Genomic DNA, 20,090 nt, shown 5'->3' on the forward strand with positions numbered 1-20,090 from the left:
AAAAACCAACCTGACCTGACTATCACAGAGATGGGACAAAGCCAAAAGCTTTAAGCTGAATGTCTGTTCCCTTCCAAGACTCAGTGGTCTGGGTAAAATGAAACTGAGATTCAATTAATCCTGGTGTTGGTTTTGCAAAAAAAAATCTGAATTTTTGTTCTGAAAAAAAACCCCAACTCCATACTCCAAGTGTCCTTGGGAAAGAAATGAACTGCTTAAAATAGCATAGCTTTAACTCTGCTTTCCTCCAGTAAGTCTTCTGCAATGTACTGACTGTTTTGCAAGCCTGCAGTCCTACCAGGTATGATCATTGCTCAATGAAACCGAGCATAGATTTCAGCAATGAACTTCATGGTTTTGCTCTAGTCCCCAGAAAAGCCTCTCCTCCTCAAACCATCTAGCTATCCTGCTCTTTACCTTGGAGAGACAGTCAGTAAAGCAGTGAATGTTGCAGGTAGGACTGAAAATGACTGCCAGACTAATGAGGCTCCCACAGAAGCAAAAGCAGTCAAGTCTGAGATAGAGCTGTTTTTGCAAGGCCAGAAAGACATAAGGTTTTGAAACGTAAGTGCACTAACACTATACAAGGACGTAACAGATACCAATTCACTGAGTAAACTAATAAGCACAGCCTATCCCTGCTGCCATTACTACTGCCTCATTTAAAGGGCAGTTTTGGCCAGAATGACACATACTTTGAGTCACATGATGGAGAAGAAGTTGTGACGCTGCTTGGGAATCCAGCTTTCTTTGGCTCCTTGTCAGCATGGCTAGAGGACTGATACCTGTCATGGCACAATGTCCACATGTGGCAAGATGGATCCACTTTAGCCCCTGCATCCTTCAGGACCTGCACTCACTCAGCTAAGCATGCACAGCCAGTTAAAAAACACACCTGCACACAGCCTCACTACATACTCCATATGGGTGGTTGACAACATGCACGTAGGCCTTTATGCCTGCGTATTTTCTTGCAGTGTCTGAAACTAGACTGATAAACACCTCTTCAAACTGATACTCAGCTTCATTCTCTGTTATCCAAACATTTAATCAAAGGTCATTTACCTACAAAGCAGACATATCAACCCAAGCTAGACATGCAACATACCAAAGCCTTTTGAAAACAAGGGAAACAAAAGTGCATTTATCCATTAATAGTGCAGGGGTGACAACCATTATATGTGCGATATTTTGCAAATTCTAAGAGACTTAAATCTTGTAAGGTGATTACGCCATTTATTAGTGAAATGCTGTCATCCCTGGGGTACAACAGAGCAGCTCTTTCAGCTGAGCAGCAAAGAAAAGCCAGGAGGGCAAGGCAGCACAGTGGTAGTGCCCCCAGGAGAAGCCCTCCTGCTCCAAGTGTCCCAGCACTGCCATCCCGTGCTAGGGAGCTACTCCAGTTCCAGCAAGGGAGGACCACAGCTCTATCTACCACCCCAACCACCCCCCTCCAACACCCTCTCTTCCACCTGTGTGCATGACTGTGGACTGAAACAGAGGCGGTGTCTGTTGCAGCCTGAGTCCTGCATTTCCCAGGGTGTGGGTTTTCCTGGGAAGCTGTTCATATACAGATTATTAACCCAGAAGGGATCTCCCTGGTCATTCATACTTCTGACATCCTGCGAAATGGAGATCACAGAGACTACCTCAACGATCTCCCCTTCAAACTACAGCATAAAAAAGAAAAGGAAAAAATAAAATGCCATTAAGATGCCTCATGACACCGTGGCTATCACAGCTTTTTGATCAGTTACTCGGTGAACACAGCTTCATTTCTAGCCTAAGCATGTCTGGCTAAAACTGCCAGCTGCAAAGCCCCACTCCTGCATGGTGGGCTGGGAAGCACAGCCCTTCTTCAGCAGCTTTGGTTCCTCACACAGGCACCTCCAGGCCATGGATGTGTCACCGCGTACCTCCATGAAGGGTCACTGATCAGGCCCAGGCCAACTGCTAGTGCTAAGTGACAAGACTAAGGACTACAATGGCTGGGGGGCAGGCTGGGACCACCGTCCCAAGCAAGGTGGAATGCTTGGATGGCCACCAGCCAGGTCCTACACGCGCAGCCTAAGGATTCTACATGAGAAACACTTTGCACCACAGCGAGTTTTGCACCACATGCTGAAGATGGGTGGGAGGAAGGAGGCTGATTCTCTTCACTGCACTCCCCCTTTTAGATGACAACTCTGACCACAGTACTGACAAAATGTCTAACTTGGCTGGAGCAGCAGGGCAAGGAGCAGCTGGGATGGGGCAGGAGAGCCCCTGCGCAGCCCACCAGCATTGGGCGGGAGCAGGGGGAGCGATGCGAGTGGGACAGTGCCAGAGCTGTGCCACCAGCAAGGCCAGTGGGTATGACTTACATGGTGGCTGTGGGCCCTGTGGCTCAGAGGACCCTACCTGTGGCTCCCAGTCTGCTCTGGGGTCATTCCCCTTCAGTAAAGGACTCAGGGCTGGGAGCTTTAAGCTCTCACAAGGGCTGTGATGTCCTTTGTCACCTCAGTGCAGAGCCAGGGGCAGGGCCCACGGTGCTCCTGTTCCCTCACCCTGCCAGGCCCTGGCTGGTGTTTGTCCCCTTCGCCAGAGGCCTGGGGCAGTACTGGGGACCTGACGGTGCTGCCCTCCCAAAGGGGACTCTCGGCAGCGAGGGGGGGGCCTGCAAGACCCACCTTAGCCTGGTGTGTCCTGCTTCTCTCAGGCTCCTCTACAGTCAGGAGCAAGGGAGAAAAATTTCCAGACTATCAACTATGGCTGCAGATCTAGCCTCGAGGAGGCTATGTCCTCTGAGAGGGATTTTTTTTTTTTTTTTTTTTTTTAAGTTTTGCTGAAGACATTTTGATGACCATTTTTGATACCTTCCCATCCTGCCACCTCAATGCCACCATGACTCTTCTGGAGAGCACTGGCTTAGCCCGACAGAAATACCCCTGGTGGGACCAAACGGTTGCTGATGTCAGGGTGCCCAGTGAGGGCCCCTGAGCCGTGCCAGCAGCGCAACGGCAAGTCTGCCCACTGTTCCTCTCACGAAAAACAAGACTGATCCAGTGCATCTTCAGAGCATGTTACACGGCAGCAACGACAAATCACTCACGCAAAGTCTGCAAGCAGCCGTGGGATTGGCTTTGCTTATGCTGGGCTTTGCAGATTCAGGTCAAGAAAGAGCACAGCGTTTGTTTAAAGACACTTCTGCCTCCCACCTCCACGAGAAGAAAATAGGCCTATCATTTATAGGAAGAGGAAAGGCCTTATATTGCTCTGAGAATGAGCAGGATCCCACACAATTTTCCTCCCTTGAAAGGATATGGCCATCACATTCTTGAGAGTCACGTTAAAACAAAACAAAACAGAAAAAAAACAAAAACCACCCCCCCAAAAAACCCAAAGGAAAATAAAAAAGCAAGTTGTTAATAAAATATGGGGATGACCTAGGAATTTGCTCTCAAAACCCCATGATAAAAACCCTCCAGCTGAGAGCCAGCCTCTGCATTATAGTCCCCAGCGCTCTGCCTTGTCTTTCCTTAAATGCAAGGGGCACAGGGCTTCTGTCACTTCTTTGGCATGCCTGCACAGAGTCTGAGAGGCTTTACCCTGAGGAAGCTTTTCCTTCACATTCAGCTTAAATGTGCCATTTCTTGAAGTCATCCCCTTGTCTTTTATACTCTAGCAAGCAAAACAAGTGTAAATTAAATGGAAGACACATGAAATCTTTATAAAGCCCAGTGTTTCCCCTAGCACGGAAGTTCTTTCTCTTTGCAGTGGAATGGGTCTTTACTCTGTATTTTTCCCCATCACAAAATGAAGAAGAATATAAATTTTCCTCATGACTTGAATTTAGCTTCATCAGCAGCCCCCTGCTGATGTAATTCAACCCAATGAGATTTTTCTTTTTTTTTTTTTTTTTTCCACCGGTGAGCTGCTGCCCCTTTTCCCCTCCTCCCATCAATTCAGGCATGGAAAACAAGGGAGGAATTAGACAGACAGAACTCATTATCTAACAAGCTGCAACTTCAGATGGGGCAGGAATAACATTTAAAATATAAAAAGCAAATTTTATCAAGCCTTTTGCTCCCCAGAGACTGCCACAAAAATATTCCTTGTTTGTCACTGAGAATGAACCATTTTCCTCTTTCATTTCTGCTTTCTGTCACATATTTCATTTTGGCTGCCCCTTCTGTCTTTCAGCTAGGGACCTAGGCTGCTAATGCAGCATCACAGATAACTCAACAACAAATGCCTGTATTATCTTTTTTTTTTTTTTTTCCTTCTAGTCTGCCAGGTAATTGCAACCCTAAAAGCTTTTGCATATTTACCACAGAAACATGTCTCTCCTGGAGGATGGGACTGTCATCAGGTAGAATATTTCATTTAATAAGCCTCTTCTGGGGTATAAAACTAGGGCTGGGCATTTATTTTCTGGCCTCCTTCAGAGCAAAGGACAAACAGATAAAAAACAGCTACTGCAGTGCCACACTGTCAAAGTTCCTGTTCCTGTGAAAATTAACTCTTCCCAAGTTCACAGCTCAGGTGGGCTTTGCCACTGTGAGGTTTATGAAGTAGGAAAAGGGTCTGTTATCAACTCATGTTGTTTTTTTGTCCTCATCCCTCCCCATGTATAAGACAGATTTCTTTCCTATTTACAAACAGAGCAACTACCCTGGTTTTCTGTAACACATCTGATGAGCTGTGGATGCTGCCAGGACTGATTTTCATTACATCAGTCATCAAGAAGGATCCCATTTTCCCTCTTTGCCCCTGTTTCACAGAATTACAACAAAAACATGGCCTGAACATTTCTAAATTCAGCTGTCACCCAAAGACAAATTCCCTTTCCCCTCCCCCATTCTCCCCCACCTCTGAGGTAGCAGCAGAATTGCTTTTCTCAGTCCTTGGGATGTTGAATCAAGCTGACTGGTATCAAAGAGAGGGTCCAAGGAGAACATCTACAGAGAGACTTTGTGTCTTGGACTCAAGACAGAGGTAGAGGATGACCTTCTAGGAGTTATGAAAAGAGGCTGCTTTGCCGAAACTGTTCAACAGACTAAAGAGCGATATAGCTGGTTCACATGTTCACTTCCGGCACACTTACGCAGAGGTCAGAACTCCATCTGAGCACATAACATACCTGTAGTTTAAAGCACTGTGAGTGGGAATCAACAGTCCGTGACAGGTCCTTAGTCCAACACCAAATTACTGACAATACTCATTCATTTCTACCAACAGCTTCCCACACAGAGAAAGGTGTTTCCAACCTGGCCAGGCTGCCTGCTTGCCTGGAGCAGAGCTGACAGGAGCCAGCCAGAATCCTCCCATTGACTCTAGCAAGCTCCACAGCCTGTGTGAAAACTACTCCTTTACAAAGCATCTTCTGCATCCACCCAGTTTCCCTGTGAGCCAACCTTATTCTAGAAAAGCCCCTAGTTTCACATATGCATAAAGACATATCTGAGATACAGATTGATTCTTTAGGTTAAGGTCCTTCTGAAACCAAGAACCTACTTGCATTGGCTTGGAAAGGAAATATGGACTCTCCTGATACACGACCTCTTCTGGAAACAGTCCGGAGAAAACAAAGTACTGACAGAGGTGAAAGGCTTTTTAAATTGTAACTGGCAAACTCTGTTTTCACAATGTTTTATTGTTATCTAAAAATGTACAATGGTTTTCAATGCAAGTAAATTCCAAGAGGTCAGGATACCATTTTTTCCTATCACCAACAAGCCATTCTAAGAGCCATCCCAGCTAAGGATTAATACAGGAATGCGGGAAAATTCCCATAGGTAAAATACTCCTCCTGGTAGTGTTACATGAGCGCAGTCTCTTACCTGTAATATCTGGATTGAAGGTAGGTAGAACACACAGCTTTAGACACGTGGCTAGCTGAACCAAAGTCTATGACCTTGACTCTATATGGCTGTCGGGAGGGGTCTACCAACATGATGTTCTCTGGTTTGAGATCAGCATGAATCAGTCCCAGGCTTTTCAGCTTCATTAGGGCAGTTGCTACCTGCTGGAGAATTGGTCGAATGTACTTAAGGGGCAAGGGACTGAATTTATTTTGTTTTAGGAAATCATAGAGGTTCTGCTCCAACATTTCAAAGACCAAGCACGTGTGATTCTTGTGCTGGAAGCACTCATATGCACGGACAAAGTTGTAGTCATCCGCACTTTCTGTGCTCAGCCGAGCCAGGATGCTCACTTCAATCTGGCCTTGCCGGGCATAGGAAGGATGGTTCTTTAGGATCTTGATGGCCACAATCTCATTAGTGCCACGTTTCCAGCATTTGACTACTTGTCCGAAGGTTCCACGGCCAAGAAACTCTAACACTTCGTATGTGTTGGTCATGGAACAGAGCACCTCATGTTGCACCAACTGGTAATCCCCTTCGCTGTTGGAGCCACTGTTTTTGGAGGTGGCCGTAGAGGTCGTGGCGGTGGCTACAGTGGCCCCACTGGCATTGTTCTGAATCATTGGTGGATGCTCTTCAATGATCTGCACGCTGCTTGTGTTCTCAATCTCCTCACTCTTGCGCTTAAGTCCACATTTTTGGTAGGTGTCCAGAAGGCTCACAGTGCTGCGACGCATCAGGTTGTGTGGCCCACCCAGTGTTTGCCCAGACACTGCAACCACACCAGAAGTGCTGTTGGCGGATGTCACCACAATGTGCCCTGTGCTTGCTGGGAAGATGATGGTCTGTTCGTAAGGGATGCTCGGATTGGGAATCTGGAGGGAGGCGTTGACGGCTGCTGCGGCGGCTGCTTGGGAGGACTGCACGTTCTTGCTCTGGCTGTAAACTTTGCTGTGTGTGCCGTACCCAGTCATATCCCAGTTCGAACTCGGCTCCACTTTCAGTTTCTTCACGCTACAGAAGGCACTTGACTGAAGGGTGTGAGGAGAGAAAACTTGCACATGCGAGGCCATACCTGCAATACAACATCAGAGTGAAACCAGTGTCAAGATCCCTTCCCTGGCTTTTTTCATTTGTTCAGTGGCAGGAAGGGAAAATGGGATACAGACTTCAGATACAGCACATGCGCACGCGCATACACACACACACACACAAATCAAGTTCTTACAGAAATACGTATTCAACGCAAAATATTATGTCCTAAAATAAATCATTACCTCTGACTGAACTATACTAACAACAACCAAGATTCCTTCTCTCTTGCTCTCCCCCTTCTCAGTTTTAATAACAGGAAGGTAAATCTTATTTTTATTTTCTCTGCCTAAAGGGACTCCTATTCCCATTGTCTCCAGGAATATATCTAGCACCCTGGAAGAACTCATGTCAAATACTGCAAAGTATTCTGCCTATGGAAACCAATCTCATATCTTCGGGCTCATCCTACATTAAACGGTTCGGTGGATCTGACTTAAGCCCTCCATTAGTTCCCATAAAAACACTGTGTAGCTTCTGGCCTACAAAGAGCCAGGACGGGACCAGGAGTGATACACTGTGACAAAATGGAGGTGCACAGACAAAGGTGAGGAGCCAGGAAGAAGCAGCAGATGATGTTTCAGGTTGCTTGCCAAGTCTGCCTGTGGGAATCGTGCACAATGCTGGTCTGTGCTCAGGGACACTGGAGATGGGAGTTACACAACATGAGCCTCACTGTATGCTCTCAGTTCTCCCAGATTTATAAAACTGTGTTCATCTATTCTTATTCACAGTGACAATACCATCACTGGAAAGCAGATCCCCTGGAAATTAACAGCAATGTTAATGAAGCAATGTACACATTAGCACGTGGCAGAATTAGGTCCTAATAGAACCTTATTTTTCAAGAAAAGAAATGCCCTATTTTAATGCAAGTTTCTTTGGTTCCAGAAGACTTAAAAAATCTTTAAAATCTTTATTTAAAAAATGCAAACAAACAAAAAAACCCCCACAAACCAAAAAAAGAAACCCACAACCTCATAACCGAAGTGAAAATAAAGTATCACTGAGACAGACTTACTGAAGGATTCCGAGTAACATTCCAATGAAACAGAAAATGCTCCTATTCAGAAAAGAATATATGGCCCACAGAGGGCATCTAAGTCCTGACTTGTTGCCAGCTTTCCCTGCCCAGGGTAGGATGCTACCTATGGGGCAAAGGTACTGTGAACAGCACAAATCTATGGGGATTCCTGGGGAAGGAGTTAGTGTCCAGCGGGAGTCAGAGCAGAAAGTCACAGCCTCCTTCACCATTCTATCTGTCATCAGTGTTTCTTTTTAATAAACCAGAATGACTAGGGAAGAAAAAGAAAATATGCTGAGCTGGCACCATTGCTGAATTATCAAGCACAAACATAACCTTGACTTGTTTTCAACTTCAAAAAGTTAAAAGCTGAATGAATGCTTCAGTGACAAAACCACAACAAACTCCACAGTGCACATGGATGACTTCTTCATGTGGAGACCTGAGAGTATGTAACACTCAGCTCCCTTTCGTAAAAGAAACGCATGCTCCACTAGTCCTTGCTGCTCTTTGGAAGATTTTCTGGAACTCATACGTACACATACACACACGCATGCATGCATAAACATATACACCTATATAGAAAAACATGAACATTGCTCCACAGTTCCAAAGCTCAGTAGCATCGTCAAGCAAACACACCCAAACACACCCAACACCTATTTTCCAGTTAATTCCCAGCAGCCCAAAGCCCAGGAACTGCTCAAGGAAAGGGGTGCTGTAGCGAGCCAAAAAACACCGTACAGCTACACAGAAGTAACCAGCAAAGCAATCACTCCAGTTTGCTTCAACACCCCCACCTTCATCCCTGCCACAGTGACAAACTTAGGAAGACAGGGCAGATGCAGAAGAAAACCCCTAACAGGACATGTGGGGAAACCCTCATCCCTGCTGGAACAAGCAAAACCCCACTAACCCCACTCTAGCAACAAAGTCTTCCAAACCGCAGCATGCCCTCCTTTGCAGACATGACCCCTGGCTTCAATGTAATTTCTGATGCTGTTTGCTGCCATTCGTATTAACTTCCCCCTCCCCAGCCTCCTTGGCAGCAATTTCCAAAATCTCTGCAATTGGTTCCTCAGCACCCCCTGCAGCTCCCGACCCCTCAAAGTGCTTTCTCTTCTCTTTTCCACAGGGTGATGATGTTGCCACGAATGCTGTAGCATGTGGCACGCAGTGAGCTAGGAGAACCATAGCAATATTAGTCAACTTGTCATCCTGGACACAAGTACTGTATGTGAGTGAGCTGAAACTGTGTTTGTTTTTCCACTGATTAAGAAGAGTCATGGTGTTCCTTCTAGTACAGTACCGACCTGCCTGGAGAGTGGGGTTGGTTTGATGTATATTTTCCCCCTGGACGCAAATAATAAAGCAGATGTAATTGGTAACATATTGTGGACCTAGCAGAGCTGTAATTTATAGCTTTATGGCTTTCATTCCATGGTGTGCTTGAGCAATATCTCTTCGTACAAAATAAAAAGGGGGAAAAAAGATTGATGCCTAACAAGGAGAGAGGTGTTTCTCACACTCTAAAGATAACACCAGAAGACTCAGGCATCCCAAATTGAAGTCAGGGATGTGAAGCGCAGCAGCTGCAACTTTCTCCAGCCCTGCTGTAAAAATCAGGATAATTGCCACCATTAAAAGACAGACTTTCAACTGGTGCAAACTGGCAGGGCTCCAGTTGATATCAGCTGACACTAAAAACAAGGTCAGCAGTCACTCAACGTTGTCATCATCAGATGGCTGCCTGTGCCCCTTGGTGAAATGAGTTGTTGTTAGGGCCAGGTTTCCACATCAACAACCAGCCCCCTTGCTGTCCCTGCAACACGGCTGGCAGCCTCAGCAGGGGGACAGGAACAGGGGACAAACACTGCCCCACCCTGGTACCCCAAAACCGGAGCAGACAGAGGGAGCAGAGCTGTGTTGTGGCTAAAGGGAAGACTCCGGACTCCCCTGCTGCCACTTCCACTCTCCTCAGAGGTTATAGTGCATCGTAAGAGAAATATTTTTTCCCCCCCAAAAAAAGAAGTATGAAATCTTCTTCCTTCCATCCAAAATGATTTTCTCACATTTGAGGTTTTAGGGGCACACATTGTAAGGAGAATAACTGGTCCAGCTCTTCAGCATAGTCCAATACCAAGAAATTACAGGCTGATTGACAGCTTGGTGATGGGAAAAGAAGGCTTCTGCAGCAAAGTCATTTTTATTGCAAATTTGCCTGTGCAGTTAATGTGAGAAAAATAGAACCTTGAATTTCCTGAGGACACTATCAAATTGTGCTGGTGGCATGTTTTTTTCAAAAAGGATCTTTGCTCCATGGCAATAGCAGAAATAGTAATAAATGTGACTACAAGTTGGATGGTTTGTTACAGGGATCAAATTCCTCATTACAGCCTGTAACGATTTACAGCTTCAGACTTTTGATTACACAGGCATGACATGACTACAATGTCCGTGAAGAAACAAGCCAGCAGTAATGGGGCAATCCATGCCAGCCAAGCCCTGTGATAACAATGCTCCCTGAGCATCCCTCAGAGCCAGTGAGGATCCCAGGAAGCATCCTTGCTCCTGGGGACTTGGAAAGACAGAGGGGCCATAAGCCACGGAGGGATGGAAAATGGGCTGTTTCACTAGGGAAAGGTCCTCTTAAACACCCACTCACAGGTCTTCCAAGAAACCTCCTGTGTGAGGCTGGGCCTCTCTTGCTGCCTCCCTTCACTGCAGGAAGATCCTAGCAGACCCCTTGCCACGTTTTGCACAGGATGGCTTGAGGCTGGCACCCAGCTCCTTGCCTTTTTGCTCTCCACCAGGAGCAGAGAGGGTGAGGATGCTCAGGATGAGCAGCTGTGCCCACCAAGCATTCCTACTCACCTAAAGCCTAGCCCAGCAGCCCCACCTATGCTAGCAAAAGCTTTGCCTGGACTAAAGCAAGTGGCAACACATGCTGAGCTCAGGCTTAGTCCCTGCCTTGGCAGGGGTGCCGGGCAGAGTACTACAGCCCCCATTTTGCCAGCCAGGCTGCAGCCAGGACTCTGCAATGCTAAATACAAGCCCTGAAGAGTGCAGGTCTAATTTTCATATCATCCCTGCACACAGCAAGTCTCTGGGCTGGGAGCAGAATCAAGGTTGGGCACCATGCATTAAATAAAATTGATAGTTTCCTTCTTTAATAATGATTTTAGTGTACCCATTTAAAGCTCTCACACAACTGACAGTAACTGGATTTAATGGGGCCTTCCCTGTCCTTGATACAACTCACATAACTCCCTGTAGCATCCACATGAGCTGAAGTATGTAGTGTGCAGCTAGAGGACAATGTTAAAACAGCCTGAATGACTTTTATTAAAAGACTTGAGGGTTTTTTTTTTCTGAGAACTCCTCCCACGTCAGCTTTCACTTAATAATAATTTAGCAGGTGCTATTTACAATTCAGATAGTCCTCTTCTGCATGCATACACAAATCACACAGCTGCCTCACTTGGAAGTACAACAGGTTTCAGGAAAGCAAATGAGGTAAAGTTCTCCATCCACCCACCTCACCCCAAAGGGCAAAAAATACACTTTGGGGACTAAAGAAGGAACAGTTTCAAAGTCACTGATGTTTTCTTCTGCTTTATTCCTAGTGCTTACTGCTGATTTATAAATGTGGCCTTTGTGGTGGCAAGAGACCAAGCCCCTGCCCTGTATTAAGTAGGCAGTAAGACCTTTTGCAGTACCTGCAGAGCTGCCAGTGTTCTGTAACCAGAGGCTGCTTGCTGACTGCCGCCAGAACGACAGTGCCTGCTTGAAAAATACTGTAGAAAGCACATGGCATGTGTTCAGCATATAAATGATGCACACAAGACACTCCTGAAATAAGTATCTTCCACTTCTCCCCAGAGAGGCACAAGCCTGCAAACTCATATACACACTCGGGTTAGGAAGGCAATGAAAAGGGGATCTGCCAGGTGTGGCTAACTTATTGCACCTTCAAAATAGCTGTGTCTCAAGCACAGCACTCTTCTTTATGGTGGCCTCTGTGTGGCCCCTTTTGAGGTACTGTCCCCAGTACCACTGCACCCTTGGAACCTCCTTAAAATTTATGTCCCTGGAGGCTACACAAATTACTTCCCTTGTGGTGCTGAATGTTTGGAGACAACCTCAAAGTGGAGTTCCAACCTCAACAGCCTCAGCTCCTTCCTGTTCCTGGTGAGCAGAAGATGTCAAGGAAGCCTTCGTTCCAGGTGAAGATCTCTCTGCCTTCCTGCTCTGCTTTTCCTGTCCTGCTAGTAAAACTGTCTCGTCCTAATTACTAGTTTCCTAAATGCTTACACAGGGCGCAGCAGTTCTCCAAGATGTGACAGAGCCTGTCCCCTGCATTGCTCCAGACCTGGTTTCACATGGCTCCAGGCTGCCACGTTTGATCCACGTCCCACAGCCGGACAGAAAAGCAAGACTTTCCAACACACAGAGTAGCCATAAACAAAACCAAATGAACAAAACCGAGCATCCATCTCCCTCCCTCTCACCCCCACCCAAAAAGCACATCCCCACTGCAGCACAATGGCCAGTGTACACTCCGTATCCCCCTGCCACCCCAACTGCCCTCCAACACATCCCTCTCCTGCTTTTATAGCATCAGCAACCCTACTTACTATTTAATTCCCACACTATGAGTTTGCTTTATAGGTAGGATAAAAGTTATCAACCAGGATATGGAGGGGGCATAAGCAGTTGCTCTCTGTCACGGCCTGAGCAGGTTGTTTTGGCATGTGGCTCAGGTTAATGCTATCACTCCTCCCAAACCATCTTTATTCCCTTCCTTATTCTCCCTTTTAACTCCTTAAATCCAGGGAAACTTGCCTGTTGGATACTGAAAACTTTCTCAGCTGACCAGGGCAAAGAGGACACAGCTAGAAAAACACTGGGGAGACCTTCCTCTGAGCCAGCCACCCATCCTGCCCCCTTCCCTGAGCCTCCAGCTTCACCACACCTGCCCACAGGCACAGAGGTGCTGGGAGAGGTGGTAAGGGTTGGCCAGGGCTGCGAGCCAGCACCACCTGGGGAGCAGGGCAGTCAGCAAGGCTGAGCTCAGTGCCTAGGTACTGATGCAGGCTGAAGGCTGGTGAGATGGCGCACACCCGCTTTCCCCTCCAGGACATCTCTGGTGTTGGGGGTGGTGGGAGATGGGTGCTCTCCAGTGCACAGACCCCACAGGGTAGCACCTCTTTTCCCAGGGCTAAGGCATGGCGACTGCAAGATAGGCAGAGCAGTCCGTGCTGGGTCCATATCCTCCAGGAAGCATCTCTGCCACCCCAGGTGAGAGCCCTCGCAAGCAGCTCGGGTGAAAATTGGCTACCCAGACCCTTGGCACATCCTGCACCTGTGCTGGAGCCTGGAAACATCTGGGCTGCTCCAGCTTCAACCACCTGCACTCCCCACATCTGGCAGGTCACTAGACAATGTCATGTGAGCTGGATTTAGACCGTGGGCAACCACTTAAATAACAAGCAAGCACTAGCCACAGATTGCCCCTTGAACCATCTGTACCATCTGCATTTTGTCTCTATAGACCAAAGTTTATTGCACAGTCCCTGCAATATCAAGCCTTTCCTTCAGTGCTCAGTGACCACAATCTCACCAGTACAAAACTCCACTCTTCCATATACACTGCAAGCCACAAAGCCCTAATATCTTCTGTGATCTAGAAACATCATGGTTCTTATTCATCCTTTTGATGTGGGTTCAGGTGCCCACGAGCCTGAGTAACACGCTTTGGGCTCCTCTGACATATTCCTCGTTTTAAGCACATGAAACAAAATCTCAGGGACAAATATATACACTTACATTTAAATCCTTGATTACACATCAGTGAAGGATTCTTTTGGGGTCACTTCCATCTCCCACTTTAATGAATTGTAGTAATGACAAAAGATATGACAGATTTCTTCAGTTAATCATGTGCGTAGTTTATGTTTCACATTATTGTTAATTAACTACGCAACACCTGAGAACGCAGGTTAAAATATACCTCACCAGAGGCTGCCTCATTACTTCCCTGCAGATGCTGCAGCCAGTTGATCAGACACTAATTTCTAGATCTTGGTGTAAGAAGGTCCAGCATTCAAGTCCATGTTCCTCTGAACTGGAAGGTTAACCCCTAGATACCTTCCTAGAAGAAAACTCAGCACAGCTGGAACAGTGCAAAACAACTTCTCCAGGACAGCTCAACATCACTGAGTGGAAAACAAATGAAGGCAGCAAGCGAATACAGTGGATAGGCTACAGCCTTGACAAAACACAGCCAGACCCCAGTAAATAAATTCCACCTGTCAAAGCTGACAGGAAGACTGTCACCTCTACAGAAATCATGAAATTACACTGCAAATGCTCTACCAAGACATCTAAGTGCTCTCCAGACATAATGTAAGAAACCTGGGAGTGCACTGTGGCCATGGCAGGTCTCCATGGCTTGAGAAGGCAGACGGATAGCCCTGCTGGATGTACCTCACGCCCAAGCCTGGGAGCGAAGCCATCACTTCCTGCGATGACTCTGGAGTCCCAAGAGCAAAATGAGGTGACAAACGATAAAGACAGAGGCGGCAGCAGCACCTGAACACCTTCAAGGTCTGCATGGGTGTGCAAAGGAACTCATGTTCAGTGTAAAGACATTTTAGGAATGCGGGTGTCAGTGAAATCGGGAACAAGTTTTACAACCAAACACTCAGTACTCCCAAGGGCCTCAGCCTCAGAGGAAGAGAAAGTCGGCTCTGAAGTCAGAGATGGAATGAGAAAAAAAAGAACATGATGAAGTCAGACAGGAAGCTCTGCTTTGAAGCTTTATCTTTGGAGGACACTGAAGGATGCCTAACAAAATGCTTTGCTGAAGAAATCCCTCTTTTACTTTTCTTGGAGAGAGGCCCAGCAGACCTGAGGCACATGTGGGCTGCCTGGCTGGGGCTGTACTGCAGGGTGCTGGGGGACCCATGAGCAGTACCACACCTGCCCAAAGAGCAGGAGACCACACTAACACCCGCAGCACCACTCAGAATATGGCATGACACACTTGTATAATTCCATGCTTACATGAGCACCTGAAGTGCTGGGAACGGCCAGAGGAGATGGGGAAAGCAAGCTACCAAGGAATGTTTTGTGGCTTCCCCATCCGGAAACCAAAATGGAACCAGATGAGCCTAAAAGCCGTTATTCAGATCAATGTGCCAGGTAGGACTGTTTGTTTTCTGTCCACCTTCATCCCTCCTATCATATGTCCTCTATGGTGGCAAAGTAGAACAAACAATAACTACAGCACTTCTACAGCACCCAAAGTTCCCTTTGGAGAGCTAGTAAGACAGTAAATATGTCTCATCAGTAAATATGAATCAACTGGCCACAATTTGCCTGGTAGTTCAGTTTAGCATATGGGTCCATAAATTTAACCTCCAAACAGATCTGTAATGTAAGAGCATCTAGGTTCCCACAAGCTCTATCTCTGATTGCTAGTTGCTGACAGAGCTGCATCCTGAAAGTGGAACTGAAAAAAAAAAGGATCTTGGCATGGCTCTGCTTTCTGGGCAGCATGGGTCAAGTCTCTCAGTTGTGTCACTTCAGCTTCCATCTTCCTAACCGGGGTTGACCACGGTATCCCCATCTTACATGGAAAACAGAGGACTTCCTCAATTACTGACCCCAAACTTCACTGGCTGCCCTACCTGTCCCTCTGTGATCTTAGTTCCTGGGAAAGTGTACCAGAGCCCCTGGAAAAAGGACCAAATTGAATCAGCGTTTCCCGCTGCTGCCCTGGCTACGCCCCGCTCAACCACACAGCCCTGGCACACTCGTGGCTTCCCACAGCTGCCTACTGGAAAGGATATTTTGATTTTTTTCCACAACAGCTGCCTCCCCACCTGGATGACCTCCCACCTGTAAATATTAGCTTTGTAATGTCAATGACTCCAACTGGCCCACAAGTGTGGTGAAACCACAGGGAATGGCTGGCATCTTGCATACCTCACTCATTAGAAGCAACCCTACTTCTAAAGGCAGGACATGGGCAAGGCTTGCTAGAGTCTCAGGCTGAGCCTCTCACTCCCACAGGATTTTTTTGTGTTTCATTTGCAAAGAGGCCATTGCATGACATTCAGCCCCTGCTTTGTTTATGAAATCTGAAACTCAGATCAAGCACTAGCTGAGCTGAAAAGGTCAGTTTGCCTGTTCACAAAATCCCTCCCTTCATTTCATTTCCATCAGGATACAGACCTGTTGGAGAGAACAAAGTTTCTGGTGAGGTCTGGATGAAATACATAGGATCTGGGCTGCAAAGGAAGATGAAAATGCAAGGAGAAAGGTGGAGAAGCCGGGTATGGGGCTCTGACAAAGCAGAAAATTGAGATAGACTGATCTGGTGACCTCCCAGCTATCCCAAAGTCAGGGTTAACCACATCTTCTTGCTTCTGTGGAAACATCTCCCTTTCAAAGAAGAATGACCAAACACAGGATTTACAGCACTCCCATACATTGCAGGCTATAAGGTGTTTTTGAAAATTAAGAGACAGGATACTGCAAATTAATCACCTGACCTGCAGTTTAAGTAGTATTTACAGTATTTACAAATCTGTAAATAACCTGTCTTCACACAGGCACACAAACACAAACCCACACAGAGAAAAGCCCTTCAGTTCCTCAAGGAAACACATCTTGAGCATGTTTTTTTCACCCTGTCTTCCAGACTTTATCTTCCTCATCACTTAAGGTCAAGAAAACATCCCCAAAGTGATGGCCAAACAGCCAGAAGCCTTTTTTTGCTGTCGCTCTTGGCTTTTGGTTTGCATTCCATAGTTAAGACTGTAAACCCAGAACATGGAACAGAGAGGGGCCATGAGCTGGGACTAGAATGGACACAGCAAGACTGAGCCACCTGGCCCAAACAAAGGATCATCAGGGAGACACGGGGTTTAGAATTTGGGTGTGGACTCATTTCTCCCCCCCAAAAAAGCCTCTTTAATTCACAGGCTGCACCTGAGAAGAGTAACTCTGTAAAAAAGTGCTACTTCACTGTCTCGATCCTTTCTCCTTCGAGACTGGAGCTCATAGGAGACTGCAGTGAGAGGGAGCTGCAGCAGTCTCCAAGAGACATGGGGCGTTACCAGGCGTATCCTTGGGAACCCTGGTAACCGCTCAGAGATTCCGAAGGTTTGCTTTGCTGTATTTGAGGTTGTACTGACCTCTGTCACACAAAACACACCGTCACACTCAGGCACACATAGACGTGCAAGCACTTGCACAGCCAGAGGATGACCCACAAAGGCAATGAAGCTCTTCTCCAAAAGAAATTAGTGATGCTGCCTCAAGCGATCCCACAGAAGTGCCTCGGGACACCCTCCCTGCCCCACCGCTGGCCTGCGGCTGGGGCTGGGGGCTGGCAGTACATGCCCAATCTCCCACTGTCTTCAGAGCAACTTCCTTTTTAAGCAAGGTCTAATGGGACAGAGGCCAGCTCAGCATGCAGAGAAGACAAAATGACAGTTTGGCCAAGGAAGGACAGCCTAGGTAATGCAGGAAGCTCTTATTAACACAGAAAGAAAACCTGATTTAGGTATGGGGATAAACTACATGATTTCAGAGCCTTGAAGAATAAACATCCAGGAGCTCAGGAAAAGATAACTACTTGAGGAAGAAGGATATAAGGCCCTTGTGTGTGATGAAGAAGCTCAGGGACTCCAGTAACTGCCTGTTCCCCTTCAAAACTCTAAAATAAAAGAAATCAGAGCAAGGGAAGTCATTAAGAGAAAGAAAACAATAAAAACCTCCACCTGTATCAGCAGAACTCCCTGGCTGCCATCAGTTTCTTCCCCAGGTTTCTCTTTTGTGCAGGATATGATTATTTATTGACGTATTTATTTACCCAGCTCTTATGCTTAACACCATGGCTGCTGGGCTTCTTGCACTAGCAAGACTAGAGCATGACAGAAGAGGAACAAAGCTGAAACTGGAGATCCAGTATGGTATGAGCCAAATGCCTTCTGCAGTGCAGCCTGAGGCATGCTACCACTGTGATGGGCTAGAAAGTGGGACTGAGCTCAAAAAACAGGCTCTAGGCAGAGCCACAGCCAGACTGGCTGCACACACTCCTCTTCAAGAAAGGGCAAGTAGGGATAGCTTCAGTGCGGTGTACAGTGGAAGGCAACCTTTGGTATAACTTTGGTCCAGATCACTCAGTGCTTTTGAGGCCCTGAACAGCATCCTGCAGAAACATGGGCACCTGAGCGAGCCTCACACCCTGTACGACTGCACTCACTATTCACTACCAGTAACTGCTGTGCAGCAGTCCTGGGTACAGCATAATTGCTGAAACTAAACCTACAGAATCAAAAAACACATTAGAAAGGATAGGTGGCTACAGACAACAGACTACCTAAAGAGGCTGTCGGGCCTCCTCGTCCATGTTCCTACACTTGTGAACTGACGTATCGCTATGTGCTTCCAGCAACATGCAGCCACTTGCTCCACCTCTTCCATAAGCACCTTTTTGGCAATATTACAGTTGTTTTGCAGCCATCTCCTTTCAGCACAGAACACTGGACTCTTTCCTTTTCCTACAGCAATGAAATTAGAGGATTCAGCCTAGACAAAGTGGGACAATGAGTTCAGAATCATCAGCGTGCTGGTGATATCAGAGCCAAGCTGTCCACAGTCACACCTATAGGTTTTGACTAACGATGAAGAGGAAGTCTGGCCAAACTGAGTCACAGCGAAAGAAGAGTTTCTGGGAAAATAAGTTCTGTATGATTTTCTCACAAGAAGCAAATACACTGCTGTTTCTTCATGATCCAGAAAAAACGAATTAGTAACAACTTGTGGTCATATCACAAGAGTTTTCAGTAGGTCTAGGAGAACACTGGGCATCTTAGCTTAGTCTAATAAAGGAATTACTAGGCAGATAAATGACCTGGGGTGGGTCTATGGTTGTTACTAAAATTACTTTGAGAATCCCAGTAAAATCCCAGTAAATGATGGGGGGGGGGGGGGGGGGCAGGGCTCAGGGAGACTGCCAAAAAACCAAAACCAAAACCAGCTAGGGGAATTTAGTACCAAAAGTCCTGTGAACTTTCATCAGATCTTATGAACTCAGAACTCACAGAGAGCTTTCCAAGATCCATCTAGATGAAAAATAAGAAGAGACTGGAAACTAAATTCAGCAGAAGTACAGTTACTGGGGAAATAATTTAAGTGGGAAGTGGCAAGTTTACACCCTGTATAAATACCCAATTAATTCAATGTTTGCAGTACTCCTTTGTGGACATACTCCTTGGGTTTAGTTGTTTTTCATATCTGAAAATAGCCACGCTTCCCTCTTTAGTCCTTCCTGGGCTCATGGGAGACTGAAATGAGTCACCAGAGGACCAGCTGAGTCATACAGCCAAAGCCTGGAAAGTGATGCAAAATTGGTCATCACATCCACAACTAAATTGTGGATGACGGCAGCCCTCCTAGCAACCAACCATGCATTAGGCAGAAAGGGCTGGAGACCACTACCACTACAATACATTATTTTAAGCCAGACAGAAGGCGGCCTTAAATGAAACTAGTACAATGCAAAACAAGCACTGATTGCTTGTTCTACATCTGACACAAAGCCATTCCATTTAGTTTCCCCATTCCAGTTGCATTAAGAAAAAGTGAGTTCTTTATCTCAGAAACGGCCATCCCCATCTTCCAGATCACAGCCTATTTCTAGCCGATTTTACAACTTCTACGAACCAAAGTCCTAATTTATTCAATTTCTTTAGAATATCATCAAATCTTAACAAAACCTGTTTTGATATGCAATCTCCCTCAGGACCAAATAACTACCACCTTTTAAGAACACAGGTCAATATTTAATTTTTAGGTCTATTATCTTCAGAACAAAAGGAAGTGGGGCAATTGCTATCAGACCTGTCCTGAGCAGTTGGGCACCCTGTGCACAGATGCAGTGCAAGCTCCCTTGCCCCACACATAACTTGGATAGCACACCACAACCTTGCATTTGGGCATTGAACAAACGATGCTCATCCTGACCAGCTGTCCAGCCCTCCCAGACCTGCTGTCGATCAGCACGCACCATCAGGCATGTCGCTGACACACCTGCATGGACTAAAAGTGCT

The 20,090-nt window shown here is 46.5% G+C and overlaps 1 protein-coding gene across 5 annotated transcripts in view; it reads right to left on the bottom strand.

Moving 5' to 3' along the window:
- HIPK2 (homeodomain interacting protein kinase 2) overlaps nucleotides 1-20,090 on the bottom strand; it is a 143,315-nt gene that overhangs the window by 90,020 nt on the left and 33,205 nt on the right. For all 5 annotated transcript variants that reach the window (XM_080393562.1, XM_080393560.1, XM_080393561.1 and 2 more), the window contains one exon: nucleotides 5,823-6,921. In XM_080393562.1, coding sequence (XP_080249688.1) covers nucleotides 5,823-6,921 — 1,099 coding nt within the window. The remainder of the gene's footprint in view (nucleotides 1-5,822; nucleotides 6,922-20,090) is intronic.

Source organism: Falco punctatus (assembly GCF_963210335.1).
Source record: "Falco punctatus genome assembly, chromosome: 6".
Lineage (NCBI taxonomy): Eukaryota > Metazoa > Chordata > Aves > Falconiformes > Falconidae > Falco > Falco punctatus.